The sequence below is a fragment of the Budorcas taxicolor genome, chromosome 13 (genome assembly GCF_023091745.1).
Source record: "Budorcas taxicolor isolate Tak-1 chromosome 13, Takin1.1, whole genome shotgun sequence".
NCBI lineage: Eukaryota > Metazoa > Chordata > Mammalia > Artiodactyla > Bovidae > Budorcas > Budorcas taxicolor.
The window spans coordinates 22,648,759-22,667,042 of NC_068922.1; the positions used below are offsets into that span (position 1 = coordinate 22,648,759).

The window sequence follows — 18,284 nt, forward strand, 5'->3', positions numbered from 1 at the left end:
GTTTCAAGTGATACTTCACTGTAGTTGTGATTTGCATTTCTCTTAATAATTAATGATGCCGAACATCTTTTCATGTGCCTTTTGGCCATCTGTATGTCTTCTTTGAAAAGTGAAAGTCAATCAGTGGTGTCTGACTCTTTGCGACCCCATGGACTATACAGTCCACGGAATTCTCCAGGCCAGATTACTAGAGAGGGTAGCTATTCCTTCTCGAGGGGATTTTCTCAATCCAGGGATCGAACCCAGGTCTCCCACATTGCAGGCACAGTCTTTCCCAACTGAGCCACCAGGGAAGCCCAAGAATACTAGAGTGGGTAGCCTACCCTCTTCCAGGGGATCTTCTCCAGGAATCGAACTGGGGTCTCCTGTGTTGCAGGTGGATTCTTCACCAGCTGAGCTACCAGGGTCTCTGAAGGACATACAGAAATGTCTGTTTAGACCATCTGCCCAGTTTTTGATTGGGTGGGTTGTTTGTTTTTTATATTGAGCTGCATGAGCTCTTTGTATGTTTTGGAGATTAATACTTTGTTGCTTCATTTGCAAGTATTTTTTCTCAGTCTGTGGATCTTTTTGTTTTGTTTACAGTTTCTGTGCTTCATGTTTGGTAGTGTCTGTGTTGTATTTTAAGAATTGGGCTGTTGAAAAATTTGTGAATTTTATGAGAGGCTTGAATAGTACATCATTAAAAAAACATTTAACCAACATAATTCTGTTTCATCATGTTGGTGGAAGGCATAGCTATGGTCGTTGTTATTCCCGCTGTGCCTCCTCTCCCAAACATGGATTATAGAGCTTTGTAGAATAAAACATAAGACAACTAACTATACCTTTAAAAAAGTAACTGCCATTTCTTTGGATACCTCTGATAGTCTTTGACTAATTATGAATATAAAAATTTTGGTTTGAAGTTAGAAATATTTTTGTTCCTGATTAATGCTGTTTAGTAGGTATGTTGGTTTAATCTGAGGACTAATAATTACAGTTAGCTATGAAACAAAAATCAAATATCTTTTAAATGTCTATCCTGAAAGATTCATTAGGTTACCTATAAATCACAAAATGTTTATGCAATTCTCTAAAGACTGTCACTATAGCCAGATAACCAATTTTATCTCTAGTAGAAATGAAAATAAGCAAGGCTATATTTACTTAGTTGAGTACCATTTGAAGTAGTTAATTTGTGTTTTATGGCCAATTATTTGAAAAATATGTGTTTTTAAGCACTATCATGGCTCTCAGAGCAGTGAGATGCTTATATCTAAGAGTTATGTAGGTTGTGAAACTGACTGAGAAAACAGAGGTTTGTGATGTTGGGAGCCTACTCATTGTGTCTCCCTTGGCTGTCCTCCTACCTACACTTTTTTCCTCCACCTTCTTGGTTTTGATTGATTGTATGTTGTAATGGAACTCCACAGTGCCATACTATTTAAATAGCATGTTGTGAAACAAATACTCTTTAAGTTACAAACTTGGCATTAAGGTAGAGGACTGTTTGAGTAAAACCTGTAGAGCCTTTTTTTTCCTTTTCATTATGTATAATTTTTTTAAGTGGTAGAATCTTTGGCTGAAAGTTTTTTCTTTCTGATTAAGAAAGCTGTGATATCTTTTGAAACTTAGGTGTTGAGGTTTATGAAAAATAAAATGTTATGATTAATTTATTACTACTTTGATCACTAAAATTTGTGTAATTTTCATTAATTACTTTCTTTGTAATACCTTTTCTTCCAAATATCATGTTTTCATTGGATTTATGGACATTGTATAGTTATGGGGCAAGCAAGGATATCCTATTAAGTGACTCGGGAAGGATTGTTATTGTTTAGTTGCTAGGTTGTATCTCTCTCTTTGTGACCTCATAGACTGTGGCATGCTAGGCTTCCTTGTCCTTCACTGTCTCCTGGAGTTTGTGCAAATTCATGGCCATTTAGTCAGTGATGCCATCCAGTCATTTCATCCCTTCTACCCCCCTTCTTCTCCTGCCCTCGATCTTTCCCAGCATCAGGGTCTTTTCCAGTGCATTGACTCTTAGCATCAAGTGGCCAAAGTATTGGAGATTCAGTTTCAATATCAGTCCTTCCAGTGGGTATTCAGGGTTGATTTCTTTAGGATAGACTGGTTGATCTCCTTGCAGTCCAAGGGACTCTGAAGAGTCTTCTCCAGCATCACAATTTGAAAGCATCAATTCTTTGGCTCTCAGCCTTCTTTATGGTCCAAGTCTTGTATCTGTACATGACTACTGGAAAAAACCATACCTTTGATTAGAAGGATCTTTGTTGGCAAAGTGATTTCTCTGCTTTTAATATGCTGACTAGATTTGTCATAGCTTTTTGTCCAGTGAGCAAGCATCTTTTAATTTTGTGGCTGCAGTAGCCATCTTCCTTTTTTTTTGCTTTCTGCAATTAGGGTGATGTCATCTGCATATCTGTGATTGTTGATACTTTCCCTGGCAGTCTTGATTGCAGTGTTTGATTCGTCCAGCCCAGTGTTGCACATGATGTACTCTGCATATAAGTTAAGCAAGCAGGGTGACAGTGTGCAGCCTTGATATACTCCTTTGCCAATTTTGAACCAGTCCATTGTTCCATGTCTAGTTCTAACTGTTGCTTCTTGACCTGCACACAGGTTTCTGAGGAGGCAGTTAAGATGCTCTGTTACTCCCATCTCTTTTAAGAATTTTCCACTGTTGTGAGAGGGTTTAGTGTAATCAGTGAAACAGAAGTAGGTGTTTTTCATGCCTTCTCTATGATCCTTTAAATGTTGGCAATTTGATCTCTGCTGCTTCTGTCTTTTTTAAATCCAGCTTGTACATCTCTATATTCACATACTGCTGAAGCCTAACTTGAAGGTGATTGACTAGCCTTAATTTAGATGGATATGTGGAAACAGATAGCCTTTTTATTTTTATAGCTTTAATTACTATTTTTTGGTTGTGTTGTGTCTTTGTTGCTGCATGAGTTTTCTCTAGTTATGGCAAGTGGGGGCTTCTCTTCAGTGTCAATGCGCAGGCTTCTCTTTTTGGAGAGCAAAGGCTCTGGAGCATTTGCACCTCAGTTGTGTGACACACAGACTCAGTATTGCTGCTCCTGGCCTCTAGACCAGAGGCTCAGGTAGATGTGGTGCATAAGTAGTTGCTCCCTGCACATGGAATCCTTCTGACCCATGGATTGAACCTGTGTCTCCTGCATTGGCAGGCTGATTCTTTACCCCTTAGCCACCAGGAAACCTAGTCTATTTTTGTTGTTGGTATTTCACCCAGTTTTCTCTCCTTTTCCTTATTTGACACATAGAATATTTGAATGAAGAACACCTTCAAAAGTCTTCTTTCAGTTCAGTTGCTCAGTTGTGTCTGACTCTTTGCGACCCCAAGAATTGCAGCGCACCAGGCCTCCCTGTCCATCACCAGCTCCCGGAGTTCACTCACACTACGTCCATCGAGTCAGTGATGCCATCCAGCCATCTCATCCTCTGTCATCCCTTTCTCCTCCTGCCCCCAATCTCTCCCAGCATCAGGGTCTTTTCCAGTGAGTCAGCTCTTCATATGAGGTGGCCAAAGTATTGGAGTTTCAGCTTTAGCATCAGTCCTTCCAATGAACACCGAGGACTGATCTCCTTTAGGTTGGACTGGTTGGATCTCCTTGCAGTCCAAGGGACTCAAGAGTCTTCTCCAACACCACAGTTCAAAAGCATCAATTCTTTGGTGCTAAGCTTTCTTCACAGTCCAGCTCTCACTGGACTGGAAAAACTATAGCCTTGACTAGATGGACCTTTGTTGGCAAAGTAATGTCTCTGCTTTTGAATATGCTGTCTAGGTTGGTCATAACTTTCCTTCCAAGGAGTAAGATCTTTTAATTTCATGGCTGCAGTCACCATCTGCAGTGATTTTGGAGCCCCCCCAAATAAAGTCTGACACTGTTTCCACTGTTTCCCTATCTATTTCCCATGAAGTGATGGGACCAGATACCATGATCTTCATTTTATGAATATTGAGCTTTAAGCCAACTTTTTCACTCTCCTCTTTCACTTTTGTCAAGAGGCTTTTTAGTTCCTCTTCACTTTCTGCCATAAGGGTGGTGCCATCTGCATGTTTGAGATTATTGACATTTCTCCTGGCAATCTGATTCCAGCTTGTGCTTCTTCCAGCCCACCGTTTCTCATGGTGTACTCTGCATATAAGTTAAATAAGCAGGGTGACAATATACAGCCTTGACGTACTCCTTTTCCTATTTGGAACCAGTCTGTTGTTCCATGTCCAGTTCTAACTGTTGCTTCCTGATCTTCATACAGATTTCTCAAGAGGCAGGTCAGGTGGTCTGTTATTGCCATCTCTTTCAGAATTTTCCACAGTTTATTGTGATCCACATAGTCAAAGGCTTTGGCATAGTCAATAAAGCAGAACTAGAAGTTTTTCTGGAACTCTCTTGCTTTTTCCATGATCCAGCGGATGTTGGCCATTTGATCTCTGGTTCCTCTGCCTTTTCTAAAACCAGCTTGAACATCAGGAAGTTCACGGTTCACGTATTGCTGAAGCCTGGCTTAGAGAATTTTGAGCATTACTTTACTAGCATGTGAGATGAGTGTAATTGTGCAGTAGTTTGAGCATTTTAAAGTCTTCTTTAGATGACTTTTAAACTTCATTAGGGTCAGATGGGTGGTATGGAAAACCTCAAAATCAACTCGAATTATTGGGGAAAAAAATATTTGAAAAGGAAATTTCAGGCAATTTCCAAAGTGAATTATCTGGATGGGAAAGGTTCATATTTCTGAGGTCATCCATGCAGTTCAATCAACTTAAATATGATTGGTTTGTTAAATGGGAGTTTGTTTTCTCCTGAAACATACTTAAAAACTTTGTTCTTATTTGTGTATTATAGTTTATTACAACAGGGATTAATTTTTATGAGATAATATTATGTCTTTTGTATTTGATGATGAAAATCTGTTCTTGGGTGTGATGTTATGGGATGGGTGTAGCACCAGGGAGGCATGTAGCAGAAAAGTAATAGTAAAGAATATTTGGTTTTCAGAACATTTGAAGTTTTACCTTATTACTTTCTTTGAACATTGATTTGCTAAAAATTATTTGGTAACCTGATTTTATCGTCATCATTTTCTCATTTTTTGAATTTATCTGATGTTTTGTATTGAGTAGTTGTTATGGTTGTGAAAATTCAGTTTTGCATATTTTCAGATTTTTGACTTGTGTTCCATCAGAGATTTCAGGTAGATGTATTAGAAAAGTATTTATTTATTCAACAGAAATTTAGGTCTAGTTATAGTCCAGGCACCAGTCAAACCTTTCATTTCAAAGCATGTTGATTAATTTACATCTGGCTTCATACTTTCATAGTTACTTAATTGGTCATTATTTGCACACACCTTATATTAAAATGGTTATTAAAAACTGAAAACCATTTACTCAGTCTTTATCTTGCCTCCCCCTTCCCCCACAACTAAATATAGGGGATGATTGAGAATCAGTTACATCATATAATTGTACTTTTAATATTTAGAAATCTTAACTGCAAAATGTAACTGTTTCCTCTGTGGAAAAAATGGTGTCTGTTTCAGGGGTTTTAAGCTTTCCCTTTTGAAAAGCAGCCTTCACCTCAATTTTAAAAGTTCTTGCTCTGACCTATGCTGCTGCTGCTCGTGTTCGACTCTGTGCGACCCCATAGACGGCAGCCCACCAGGCTCCCCCCGTCCCCGGGATTCTCCAGGCAAGAACACTGGGGTGGTTTGCCATTTCCTTCTCCAATGCATAGAAGTGAAAAGTGAAAGTGAAGTTGCTCAGTCGTGTCCGACTCTTACCGATCCCATGGACTGCAGCCCACCAGGCTCCTCTGTCCATGGGATTTTCCAGGCAAGAGTCCTGGAGTGGGGTGCCATTGCCTTGGTCTTTACAATCTCATGGATGTGGCCCACTAATGAAATTGTAGTGCCTTGCTTCTTTCTAGGTGTTGCCTTCCTGTTCTGAGCACTAAAACTGGTTTAAATTTCATGTCTAGAAGTGGAATGTTCTTGTTGAAAATGATGCTTCCTGAGAAACAAATACCATCTGTGTTGCTTACTCTGAGTCACTAAATAAAACAACTAATAGGTACTTTTACTAATTGCTGCAGTTTGATGCTCAAACAGCCATGTTATAAATTATCTATATTTTTAAAAGAAATATTTACACCAGATTCTAAACTTTTGTTTGATTTTCTTAGGCAGACTGAGTTATTTTTATAGCTTAAGTTTTCGTATTTTTATTTTACAAGTCCAATAATTATTTATTATTAATGTATCATCTTCTGCTTGTAGACAAATTGTAATAAATTCTTTTTCCTTTTACTTCCTTTCTCAATCAAAATGTTAGACTTATACAAGCACTAGTAGCAACTCTATATCTGGATCCTTGAAGCGCTTGGAAGATACTGCAGCTCGATTTACGAATGCAAATTTCCAGGAAGTCTCTGCTCACACTACTAGTGCAAAAGATGTTTCAGAGGCTAGAGGGTCAGAGGGCAAAGGGAAGAAATCTTCAGCTCACAGCTCAGGTCAAAGGGGAAGAAAGCCTGGTGGAAGAAATCCAGGAACGACTGTATCAGCTGCTAGTCCTTTCCAGCAAGGTATTACTTATGATGTTTTAGTTGAAATACTTGTTCTTATGATGATCAATAGTAGTTAAGTTTTATAAAAGAATTTACTTTTTCCTTATAACTGTTGGATAATAGAGGTTATTTTATGATTAGTTGTTATACTAAGATTACTTCAAAGACTAATATTCCTTCTTAAAATGTTTCTGGGACCTTCGCTTTCCTTTTGTGTTATGACCTGTGCTTCTAAAGTTGAAATGTAATTTTTTTAAATGTTAAAATAGATGTGGAATAAAGTTAACAGTTTGGGGCGAAAATAAAAGCTGGAGTTTTCCTTTCCTTTATGCTCAATAGAAAAGTCATTCTATTTTATAAGTTGCTTTTATTTATCTTTCCCAGTTGAACACTAGAACTGTATACATTTTTAGTAAGTGAACAAGTACTGAGTAATTTTTAGGGGAGCTAAATAGTTTTCAGTAAATAATAATTACTGATATTAATGCATTTATTATGAAGCTTGACATTTAAAGTAGATGTTTACTCAGCCTACATAAGTTAAGTGTTAGTCGCTCAGTCGCGCCCGACTCTTTGCGACCCCATGGACTGCAGCCCACCAGGCTTCTCTGTCCATGAGATTTTCCAGACAAGGATACTGGAGTGGGTTGCCATTTCCTTCTCCAAGGTATCTTCCCAATGCAGGGATTGAACCCGGGTTTCCTGCACTGCAGGCAGATTATTTACTGACTGAGCTACAAGGGAAGCCCCATATCTTTTGGTAATTATGAATACCCAAGTTTGAGTTGTAGTTAAACAACTATTTTTTTTTCAGTGTATATATGTTTTATGTGTTCTTTTGGGACATACTTATACTGAAAAAATAATTTGCTATATAACTGATATTCAGAATTAACAAGGCATGGTGTGTTTTAATATATGGCAGTACTGTTTTCTGGAGAACAGAATAACTCAGCTAAACTTTAGAATCAGTTAGCCAAATATTCTAGGTTTTTACTTTGTATAATTTTTATCATGGACATAAATATTTTGAGTAATATAAATGTTCAAAACTGTTCCAAACAAATATATTTAATAAAGTGTAAAATAAAGGCCTCCTTCTCTCCCCCACCTCCATCCTGCCCTTTTATTCCTAGGAGTAAACGAGAGGGAAATGCTGTCTTTTCCTTTACCCTATTCAAACTTTTGATGATGATAAAAATTATACCCAAAATCTGCCAGGACATAATTTGAATACGTAGAAAGATTGCTTAGTTACTGAACTCTTCATTAAAAAGTATATTCATATATTGAAAACAAAGTTATTCTTGGATTTCAAGATTTTCAAGTCCTAAATTTTTTTTTCCTTTTTCCTCATGTAACAAAAAATTAGATAGAAAAGAAAATGCTAAATTTGCTATTTTATGTGTAATAAATTTACTGTATATTATTTTTATGATATTTTGGAAAATAGTAAAACTGTAATTTTTTTTTTGGCCATGCCACACGAATTGCAGCATCTTAGTTTCCTAATCAAGGGTTGAACCCAAGCCATGGCAGTGAAAGTGCTGAGTCCTAGCCACTGAACTGCCAAGGAATTCTCGTAAAATTGTAATTTTTGATGTAACTTCATTCACATTTTGAATGTGATTGGCAGAATTCAGTTATTTCTTCTTTGTAATGAAGACCTCATTTTGTACTGCTAAAATTGCATTTTTGAGCTTTTAATCGTATCTTTGAAATGCTAATCCATTTAGAAACGAATTCTCTCATTTTCTTAAACTTAATAACGTTGGAGTCTTTCCCTGCTTCTGTTAAGATATGATAGAGATATGTCATGTTTTCATATCTGAGGTAACATTCTAAAAAGTTTTAAAAGTTGAAATTTATAGTAGAGCATTGAAAGTAATTGTGTTTTTTCTTTTTTAATTTCAGGATTGTATGTGAATTTTAGAAAATATACATTTAATGTATTGCATATACTAAATGTTTTAAAGCATTTACCTTGCTGTTGTGAGCTTTTAACCAGCTGTGAAAACAAAAACATGCAGGAAAAAGACAGATGGTGACAGATCAGAATGGATAATAAAGAACTTCTTTATAGTTGCTAATTAAGTGGCAAATTGCAGTTATACTTAAATGATTGATGTAATGTAAATGGCTTCTTAATATGTATATTTTTCTATACAGAAATGGCCTGAAAATGGTCATAGCCGTACATGTAATTTCATAAATGAATAAGGCAAATATTCTCTTGAAAAAGTTAAATTTTAGAACTATTATTGTTTTCTAAATGAGCCATTTCAGCAGAACTTAAAATTTAAAAACCAAAACCATGAGACTTTAGTTTAAAATAAATTATTTCTGTTTGTAAGGAAAAAATATCTTTCTGAATATTTAAGTGAATTTATGTGTGATTATCTATGAATGTTCTCTGCAATAAAATTTGTATTTAGCTTGGAATTTCCACTGCCAACAGAACATGTCATTTTGAGCTTTTGTTTCTAAGTATAATAGTTAAAACCTGATATAGTTTAGTTTTATGAAACACAATAGTTACTGGTCAAAACTGAGTCTAAACATGTGTTACTTCATTTGGTAAGCTGAGGAGAGGGTTATATAAAGTGAAATGGTGGACTGAACTTATTTCATCACAGCCATTAGTTTTTACCTGGTAAATAAGAACTTTGAGCTTCTTATATCTCATAATGACATGATGGGTTACTAGTATTCTTTAACTAAAGAGTGGGGGAAATAAGCAGTTTTGGAAGTTTTATGAGAGGTGCCTCTCATATGATTTTACTTTCATAAAAGCAGTGGCAAAATATAAGTGGCTGGTGTCTTTTCTTTATGCAGCTCCATGAGAGGTAGACTGGGAGAAATGTGAGTTATGTAGATTATTCCATGTGATCATTGTTCTTTTATCAAATTCATGGTGGGTTAGATGTAACTGAGTGATAATATTCACCAACGTTATCTTGAAGTTAAAACTCAGAACTTAACGACTTAAGCAACATCTTTTGGTTCTTACTGTATGTTGGGAACATTTATCATGGTATCTCAATAATTGCAAAAGAGTAAATTCCCCATGCCGTTCAGAGTTCGATCACAGTCTTTTGAAAGTCTTCTTGAGACTTAGCTGTTCTTCAGTCCTTCCTGAGCATATGTAAGGCATGTGGGGAGAGCTGAGGAATGCTGCCATGGTAAAAGTGAAAGGTAGGTTCAGAACCACATCTTGTATCTTGGCACTTGTACAGGTAATAGCTTGTAATTCAAGAGTTAATCAATTTAATAACTATAAAATGACAAGTATAATTTTATAGATAAACTTGATTTCAGTAATCTTTAAAAAAAAAATCTAGCTGAGTTATATACTGATGTCCTTGGTTTTATACTTAGTTTTTTTCATCCTCTCTTTTTGCTAATTGTATCATTTCTACTGCTCATGGGAACTTTTGCATCCAATTTTTTCTTTTCCTACCCCATTTTTTTTTTTCCCCCACTACAGGCAGTTTTTCAGGAACTCCAGGCAGTGTAAAATCATCTTCGGGAAGTTCAGTACAGTCTCCCCAGGATTTCTTGAGCTTTACAGACTCAGATCTGCGTAATGACAGTTACACTCACTCCCAGCAGTCCTCATCAACCAAAGATGTACATAAAGGAGAGTCTGGAAGCCAGGAAGGGGGGGTAAATAGTTTTAGTTCCATAATTGGTCTCCCTTCAGCCTCAGCTGTTATTTCACAGCCTAAAAGCTTTGAAAATTCACCTGGAGATTTGGGTAATTCCAGCCTCCCTACAGCAGGATATAAGCGGGCTCAAACTTCTGGCATAGAAGAAGAAGCTGTAAAGGAAAAGAAAAGAAAAGGAAATAAGCAAAGTAAGCATGGGCCTGGTAGACCCAAAGGAAACAAAAATCAAGAGAATGTTTCTCATCTCTCAGTTTCTTCTGCTTCACCAACATCATCTGTAGCATCAGCTGCAGGAAGTGTAACCAGCTCTAGTCTTCAGAAATCCCCCACGCCACTCAGGAATGGAAGTGTGCAGAGCCTCAGTGTGGGCTCCTCTCCACTTGGTTCAGGTAGGCCTAGCCCTTTGTTTCCCCCTCCACCCCTCCCTCCCACCACCACCATCCTCCTTTCACCTTCACAAGCAAATCGTTTTAAACTATCATTATGAAAATACTGTGAGTTGCTAAGTGACATTTAATTTAATTATCTTAATGAAAAATGTTATCTTAGAAGGACAGTTCGGCCTTTGGTGTTTGGAAAAGACATTTGGCCCTACTCCAATTTTACATAACTAAATATAGACGAAATAGTTCAGTTCATTGGTCATTCATTTCTTATGAAACACCTAGAATTGATTTCCCATTTTTTTGTTTTTGCTTCACTTGGATAGTATTTTAGAAATCAACTTAGAATTCACATTTACGGTGTGAGAGTTAGCGCTGTTTTTGATTGGTATTTGTTTGGGGCTTCCTTTCCCTAAACCTCAGTTAGTCTTTATTTTCTCAGTAATTCCTGACACAAATTCTAGTTGAATTAACGCTATCTGGAATATTTTTCAGTCAGTGATAGGTGATTTAAATTTATGGACTTTAAAAATCTCATTTCAGTCCAGGTTTGATACATGATACTGGATGCTTGGGGCTGGTACACTGGGACGACCCAGGGGGATGGTATGGGGAGGGAGGTAGGAGGGAGGTTCAGGATGGGGAACACGTGTATACCTGTGGCGGATTCATGTTGATGTATGGCAAAACCAATACAATATTATAAAGTGATTAACCTCCAATTTAAATAAATAAATTTATATTTTAAAAAATCCCATCTCAGGAAATATCTCAAATGTTATGTATCATTTTTGTTTTCAATTGTGTTTACCAGTTTTTGCCATCATTTTTACTATAGTATGAATGGATTTATGAATGCTGTTATTTACCACATTGGTATGCTCTTTTAACTTATACTTTGTGATGTAAATATTATTTTCAGTTTAAAAAAATTTCAAGATGTGTGTTTTTAAGACAGAAACTTAGCTGAATGTTGGCATTTATCTTTTATATTATATCTTCAATTTGAGATAAATGACTTTAGATGTGTTGATTGTAAATTTTACCCATGTTTCAACTTTAGATTTCTGATTATAGAAATGATGAAATTTTGGCTAAAATAAACTATGGATTTTGCCTGTTCTGTTAGATGGAGAAGATAGGTGGAAAATGGTATATATAAAATAATAAATAGAATTTAAGTGAAGAGTATTCCATGTTTATTTTACAAATATAGAGTTTTGTATTGTTTCTATAGTTTTACAGACAATTCAGTAAGTAAATGTAAGAAAGACCATTATAAGGGAGAAAAGAGCATGTGTAAAAGTCAGATATGAAAAGTAGTAACTTATTAACTGCCATCTGTTACATTCTTTTTTATCTTGTTTAATCTTTAGAACAGTTTTATGACATAGGGGCTATGAATGCCTCTATTTTATAGCTGATAAAACGGAGACTTAGGTAAAATAAGTTGTTCAAGATCACACGGTTAGGGATTTCTTTCTCTTTTTATTTCTGATAGCTGGCTTCTTTGCCTGTGGTGGACCTGTTAGTCAGGTTTTTTGGAGAAATGAATAGAAACTATGGAAGGATTTAGTACTGTTAAAGATGGTTTAGAGCAAGATTCCTTAGTCTTGGCACTATTGATATTCTGGTTGGGCTAATTCTCTGCTGTGCATCACTGTCCTGTGCCTTGAAGCATGTTTATCAGGATTCCCAAACCTTACCACTACCCATAGTGACAATCAAAAAACATTTGGGTTCTGAGAGGGGCAAAATAGCCCTTGGTTGAGAACCACTGTTTTAGAAGGGGAAAATAATAAGTTGCATCAAGAAATAAGTTCATTGAAAAGATTTTAATATTTTGCACCCTTGAATATATGTTTTATTTATATAGTATATTTGCTTTGAGACCAGAAGAGCTTAGCAGATAGTCATAGCCCCTGGTCACGAAAAATAAATTTATACAGATTTCCTTGGAAAAAATTTTTTAGTTCATGTTAATCTTTAGCAAAGAGGCACAGGAATCAGGTAAGTAACAGACAGAAAATTAGGTGTAAATTTGCTCTTAGGAAGAGATCCTCACCAGTGTCCTATCCATAGGGGCACAGTCTGAGAGTTAACTAAATGTCAGAAATTGCATTTGGATGCCACTTGAAATACACATCCTCAAATTAATGAACTTAAAATACCAGTTTACACTCTTGAAAAGATTTTACTATGTGTTACTGATTTAGGGAGATTTTAGGTGTGGAAATCATATTCTTTACATAGTGATTACATTGAGAGAGCAGTGTTTGTGGCAGAAAAATATGAATTATATCCCTTTTACCTCACCAGTAGGTAAAACAGAAATTTAGGGAGAAATTCCCATAAATATTTCACGAAGTTTAGACTTGTCAGGATTTTTTTCCCCCTTAAATCTGTATTTTTAAATCACTTTGAAGATTGTATAGATCTTGTTAAAGCTATTATTATGGAGTAAGATTGTTTAAAACTATCTGAGGTAATATATTATTTAATCTTACACATTTTAATAAAAGTTTTATGATTAGATCAGAGCTTTCTCTCATTGATAAGCTTAGTTCTAAAAAGTCTATTCTTACCTAAGAAATGCTAGCTGAATGCCATGAATATTTAGGAATTAAGTCTTCTTACCATAAGTTAAGATTGCTAACTGCTGTTGAAACTTAGCTTGTGCTGCACACTGGCTTCCATAGAATATTATTACTCATTATATAGAACAAGAAATATAAACAGAATTCTCACAGCTCTCAGTGGTGGAACTATGCATTTTCCTTGACTCCAGTAACAGTTATAAAATTTAAGGGGTGTTGATGAGGGTCTAAAACCATGGTAGTATGCTGTTGGTCATACTTTAAGCAATGGGATCAACAAGAAAATTTGAGCCAATAATTTTAACTTGCAGTAAGTACTACCTCCTACTAGTATGAAAATGTTAATTTTACTTTCGCACTAATTTTAGATTGAGAAGTCACTTAGTAATTGTACAAGCTGAAAACTTTATCCTGTATAAATAAGTCAGAGAAGGAATATGTACTGTGCAGTGTGTTACCAAGAGTCTTTCATGATGTTCTCTTTAAAAGATTCATGTGCGAGTAACAATGCAGGCAACCTTGTATACAGCTGTTAACTATAAGGTGAGCTGTACCATGCACTGGAACCCTAGCTCCAGCAGGTTAGGGCCTGTGTTTGCCATGTTCATTACTGTCTCCATTGCTAGCTAGTGCTTTGAACAAATTAAGTGCTAAACATTAAAAAGAAAAAAGAGTGAATACTGTTAGTAATTAGTGATCACTGAGAATGTGCCATGTGTTTAGTAGTATCCTGTGTAGTTTTGTACTTGTCTTTCAAGAGTTTTTACCAGGTTGCAAGTGAAATTATTTTTTTAAAAGCTTTTCATGTAGTATTACAGGCTAGTTTTAGGATATATAATTAGCTGGAAAAGACCATGGACAAAATGAAATTTGTATTGTTCTTTGGAGTTGGCAGATAAAGAAGCCCAGCATTACTATCAGAAAAGAAAGTTAAGGTATATTTGAAGGATAAACTTTATAAAAACAAGAAGCTTGTGTTTGTGGGATAGAAGTAACGTTGATTAAACAGGGCAGGATGGGTTTATGGAGAGTAAGTCTGAACTTCTAGTAATGATATCTTGTATATCTTGGAGCACCTAAGAGTTTCTAAAGAACTCTTTAATGACCATCTCAGTTGATCCTTAGAACAACCTTGTGAAATAGACAGGACAGCTGCCATTGCTGTGGTAGTTGTTTTTCCTCTTTACCACCACTAAGATGTAAAGCAGATGTACAATCAAGTCCTTATGATGTGGTTCTCTTAAAATTGTTAGAAATAGCATTTTAAGAGTAGTCAAAGTTCTCTCTTGACATGTTCAAATTACAGTAGAGCATATGTGTCGAGATATGTATTCTAGGAGGCCTAGATCCAGTCAGAATAGAAACCCAGAAAACACCTCTAAACTGGAGTGATGGAGGATTTATATTGTAAGATTTCTATTAAAATAAATAGATCCCGTTAAATGATCTACTGTTTTATAGTGACTTGCACAAAATTTACTCAAGGTTGTAAGCTTTGGCTTATAGATTATATTAAACTTCTGATTGAGTTCTTTCCTACATATATTCTTTTGAGGTATTAACAGGCACCTGGTCTTTTGAAATGTTGAAAGTTAGGATGTTGAAAACATTGAAAGTTTTGGATGAATTGACATGTTATATTTATCCTTCACTGTTTGCCTGTTTATCTCAATCACAGTAGGAGAATTTAGGATTTACTAAAATGAAAGTTAGCACTTTTTTCTTCACATAAATCAACATGTTATTTTTTCTGAGAAAAATTTGGTATTCATTAAAACTACTGATAAAGAGTCAGTAGTTTAGCATTAATTTCTTTTCTTTGGGCATTCTCTGCCCTTTCAGAGTATATTCTTCCCTGTTTGTTTTTTTCAATCTTAGTCGCTCGTTCTTTAATAGAGTGCTGTCATACCTTTCTCAGTTAAGATACCTGAAATCTTTCAGTGATGGAATTCTTTAGTGGTAATAAATGCTGTAAAAAGAGATTCTGGAAAGGCAGTCATTCTGTTGTGATGCTGTATACTTATTATTCTTAAGCTCTTAAAAGATATCACAAAGATAAGTTATTAATATGAGTAAATCACCTCTAGAAGTTTCTTTTGGTTTCTACTGAAATATAAAGTTTATGAAAGTTTGACTTGAGCCCCATGTAACTTTGAAAGGGATCCTATTTATGTCATATCTACTTATATTGGTAAAGTGAAACTTTGAAGTCTTTTTCTGATAAAATATTTTAATTAAAAACTGGTTCTGTAAGCAAATAAGGGAATCATAAAGATATAAAGTATTATTATAATAGACTCATAAGAGTACAGTTAGTAATGCAGTACTGTAAACCAGGGAGTAGATACCGTTAGTGAACATAATTCACATCTATCTTAATGACTTAGGTTAATGATTTTGTATACATTGATTATATTGGATTATAAATGAAGATATTGGATACGGCTAAGACCAGTGAATATCTTGGAATCTGTTTTCTTAGAAAATCCTGATTTTTTTTTGTCTTTGATGACATGAAAATTTCTGGCCCTATGTTATGGCTATCTTTCTATAAAAATATTATATCAAAAGCCAGAATAGCCATATTCCAGTTTATTTCCCATTGACAAAATCTTTCTGCACAAGGTCCTTTGATTATTTTTAGCACCATTCCAAGCAGATCCCATTTCTCTAGAACATAGCATGTCTGTCTTTTCAGTAGCCTTTTAAAATCTCACTTGTATTGCATTTGTTAATGAAACATTAAGGTGGCAAATTCTCCCACAGTGGCTCATCTTCTTGGGTTATTTGGAAAGGACTTAAACTAAACTGGCCCAAATGTTTGATCTTTAAACTGTATCTCATATCAGTTTCTTTAACATTATAGTGATTGCTTTGTCTTACTTTTTAATTTCAAATTATTCAGAGTGGGCTCATGATTAGGCTTGACTTTTGAGGTAGATGCGTGAGTGATGGTTGCCTGGAAGGCTCTCTGGTACATGTTTTCGGTTAACATAATATCCAGAGAATTCCCAGATATCCCTTCTTTAAAAATAACTGGCCAGTGGTGGTGACCATACGTGAATAACAGTTGTTTCCAGATTAGTAGGCCAGGTCTTTTGAGTCACAGCTTTCCCTTAGTCCTGGCTTTATCAATAATTTTTTTTGTTTGGAATGTCATATAGAAATTGACTGCCGATTTCTGAGCAGATTTTCCTTTTAGCAGTGTTTTATTTCCTCATGTCACCCTCTGCTAGTTCTCTTCATAAGGAGGGAATAAAGGAATAAAAGTAATTGCTTGTTCATTATAATCATCAAAAATGAAAGATACAAGATAAGCTGGGTGTAGTTTAATGAGTTTTACATAACTGTAAGTTATATAAAACTTACATAACAAAGTCATAATGGATTTCTGCTCAGATATAAACTAAATTTTCATACTTAAATTACAGTTTCTAATTGAATACAGCATTCAGATATTTTTGATACATTGTTCTCATCTAATGAATTATATAAAATTTATCACATTACCTAACTATATTTCCTCATAGTAGTGTATCTATTTATTCTTAAAACATTTGTTACACAGATTCGTTTGTAAGCCCTTATGTCTTTTCCTCATTCTTTGCCCACATATGCATGCACACATATTTCTACACTGTCCTGTTAAGATTGTGAGAATTACATTCTGTTTGGTCCTTGTACCCCTGACGTCCCAACTACTGGCTTATAATTTCTGTTCACACAGTTCTGTTTCCCCTACTCAGCTAGACTTTGGATGAATGTTTTCCTGTTTTTCTGGCCCCTTTCTTTTCTACCCTTAAGTCACTGGCAACTTCTTTGCTGATTTCCTTTCTCCTCCCTCCCAACAGAAATTTCCATGCAGTATCGGCATGATGGAGCTTGTCCAACAACTAGTAAGTTGTCGAACTGGGTTGGTAACCCAGGCTTTTTGACTTCTACTCTAGTGCTTTTTCTAGTGTATTACACCACCTCTGAACCCTTAAGTTTTAATTTTCTAAAATGCAGTTGATTCTTAATTGTGTAGGTTTCTCCTACAGTGATAGATTAACTTGCTGTTTTGTCTGTCCTGTGTTCAGAATCCATATTACAGTGAAATTGTGACCAAATTTTGTTGATTGCTGGCCTTTTAATATGGTGCTTCTGTTGCGAAATTGTGACTTTTGTTCCCCAGTGATGTAATATTTTCAATATTTTGGTTTTCACTAATCTTAATGTTCATATATGTATATTGGCATTAGATAGCGTTTTTTGCTTAGACCACTTCATATGTTGAGACTGTTGTTCTAAAGTCTAGGAAATGAGAATGTTTGATCAGGCTAGATGTTAAAATGAGTTTTTTTTTTTTTAATAATAAATATTGTTAAGTGTGACCGAAGGTGGATTTACCTATATAGAATTGTATCTTACTGTTACTGACTTTCAGCAAGAAAGACATTAGACTACTAAATGTCTTTTTAAAAGTAGCTTTACATATATTTTTACTAAGGAAATTTATCATCATTATGACAGTATATCTGGCATACAAATTTAGTAGATAATATATTAGCAAATGAAATGCAATATCTAGAAATTCATACTGTGTGAAAAATGAGCCAACCTTGTAATGATTTAAGTAATGATACATGATAGACTTATTGAGATTTTATTATACTAATTCAGTCTATACCTATGTATTTCTTTTGTGTGTTTGAGAATGATCTTAACCTGAAGTCCTTTTTTCCTTACTTAAAAGCTTTCTCAGAGTTGCTGAATGCAATACACAATGGTAAGTTTTATTAGAATCTTCTCTGGTGGTTCATTTATTACAAAGGTTGCCTTTTGTTGAGAATCCCAGTTGAAAGCTTGCATGTTCTATTGATGAAATGAAACCTACCTCTGAATCAATTGTTCCGCACCATAGTGAAACTTTTTGTAGATTGCCTGTAGGAAGATAATAGGTCAACTTCATTCATCAGTTTGGCTTTTACTGTCTCTTTGTAAGGCAAAATGGTGATAGTGTTGTTCTTCCTTTATTAAAGTCTTTTTTCTAGTTTTGCAAAT

General features: G+C 35.2%; 1 protein-coding gene across 1 annotated transcript in view; it reads left to right on the forward strand.

Annotated features, from left to right (window-relative positions):
- MLLT10 (MLLT10 histone lysine methyltransferase DOT1L cofactor) overlaps positions 1 to 18,284 on the forward strand; it is a 209,872-nt gene that overhangs the window by 133,659 nt on the left and 57,929 nt on the right. The window contains exons 10-13 of the mRNA XM_052650785.1: positions 6,359 to 6,611; positions 10,081 to 10,650; positions 17,093 to 17,137; positions 17,977 to 18,009. Coding sequence (XP_052506745.1) covers positions 6,359 to 6,611; positions 10,081 to 10,650; positions 17,093 to 17,137; positions 17,977 to 18,009 — 901 coding nt within the window. The remainder of the gene's footprint in view (positions 1 to 6,358; positions 6,612 to 10,080; positions 10,651 to 17,092; positions 17,138 to 17,976; positions 18,010 to 18,284) is intronic.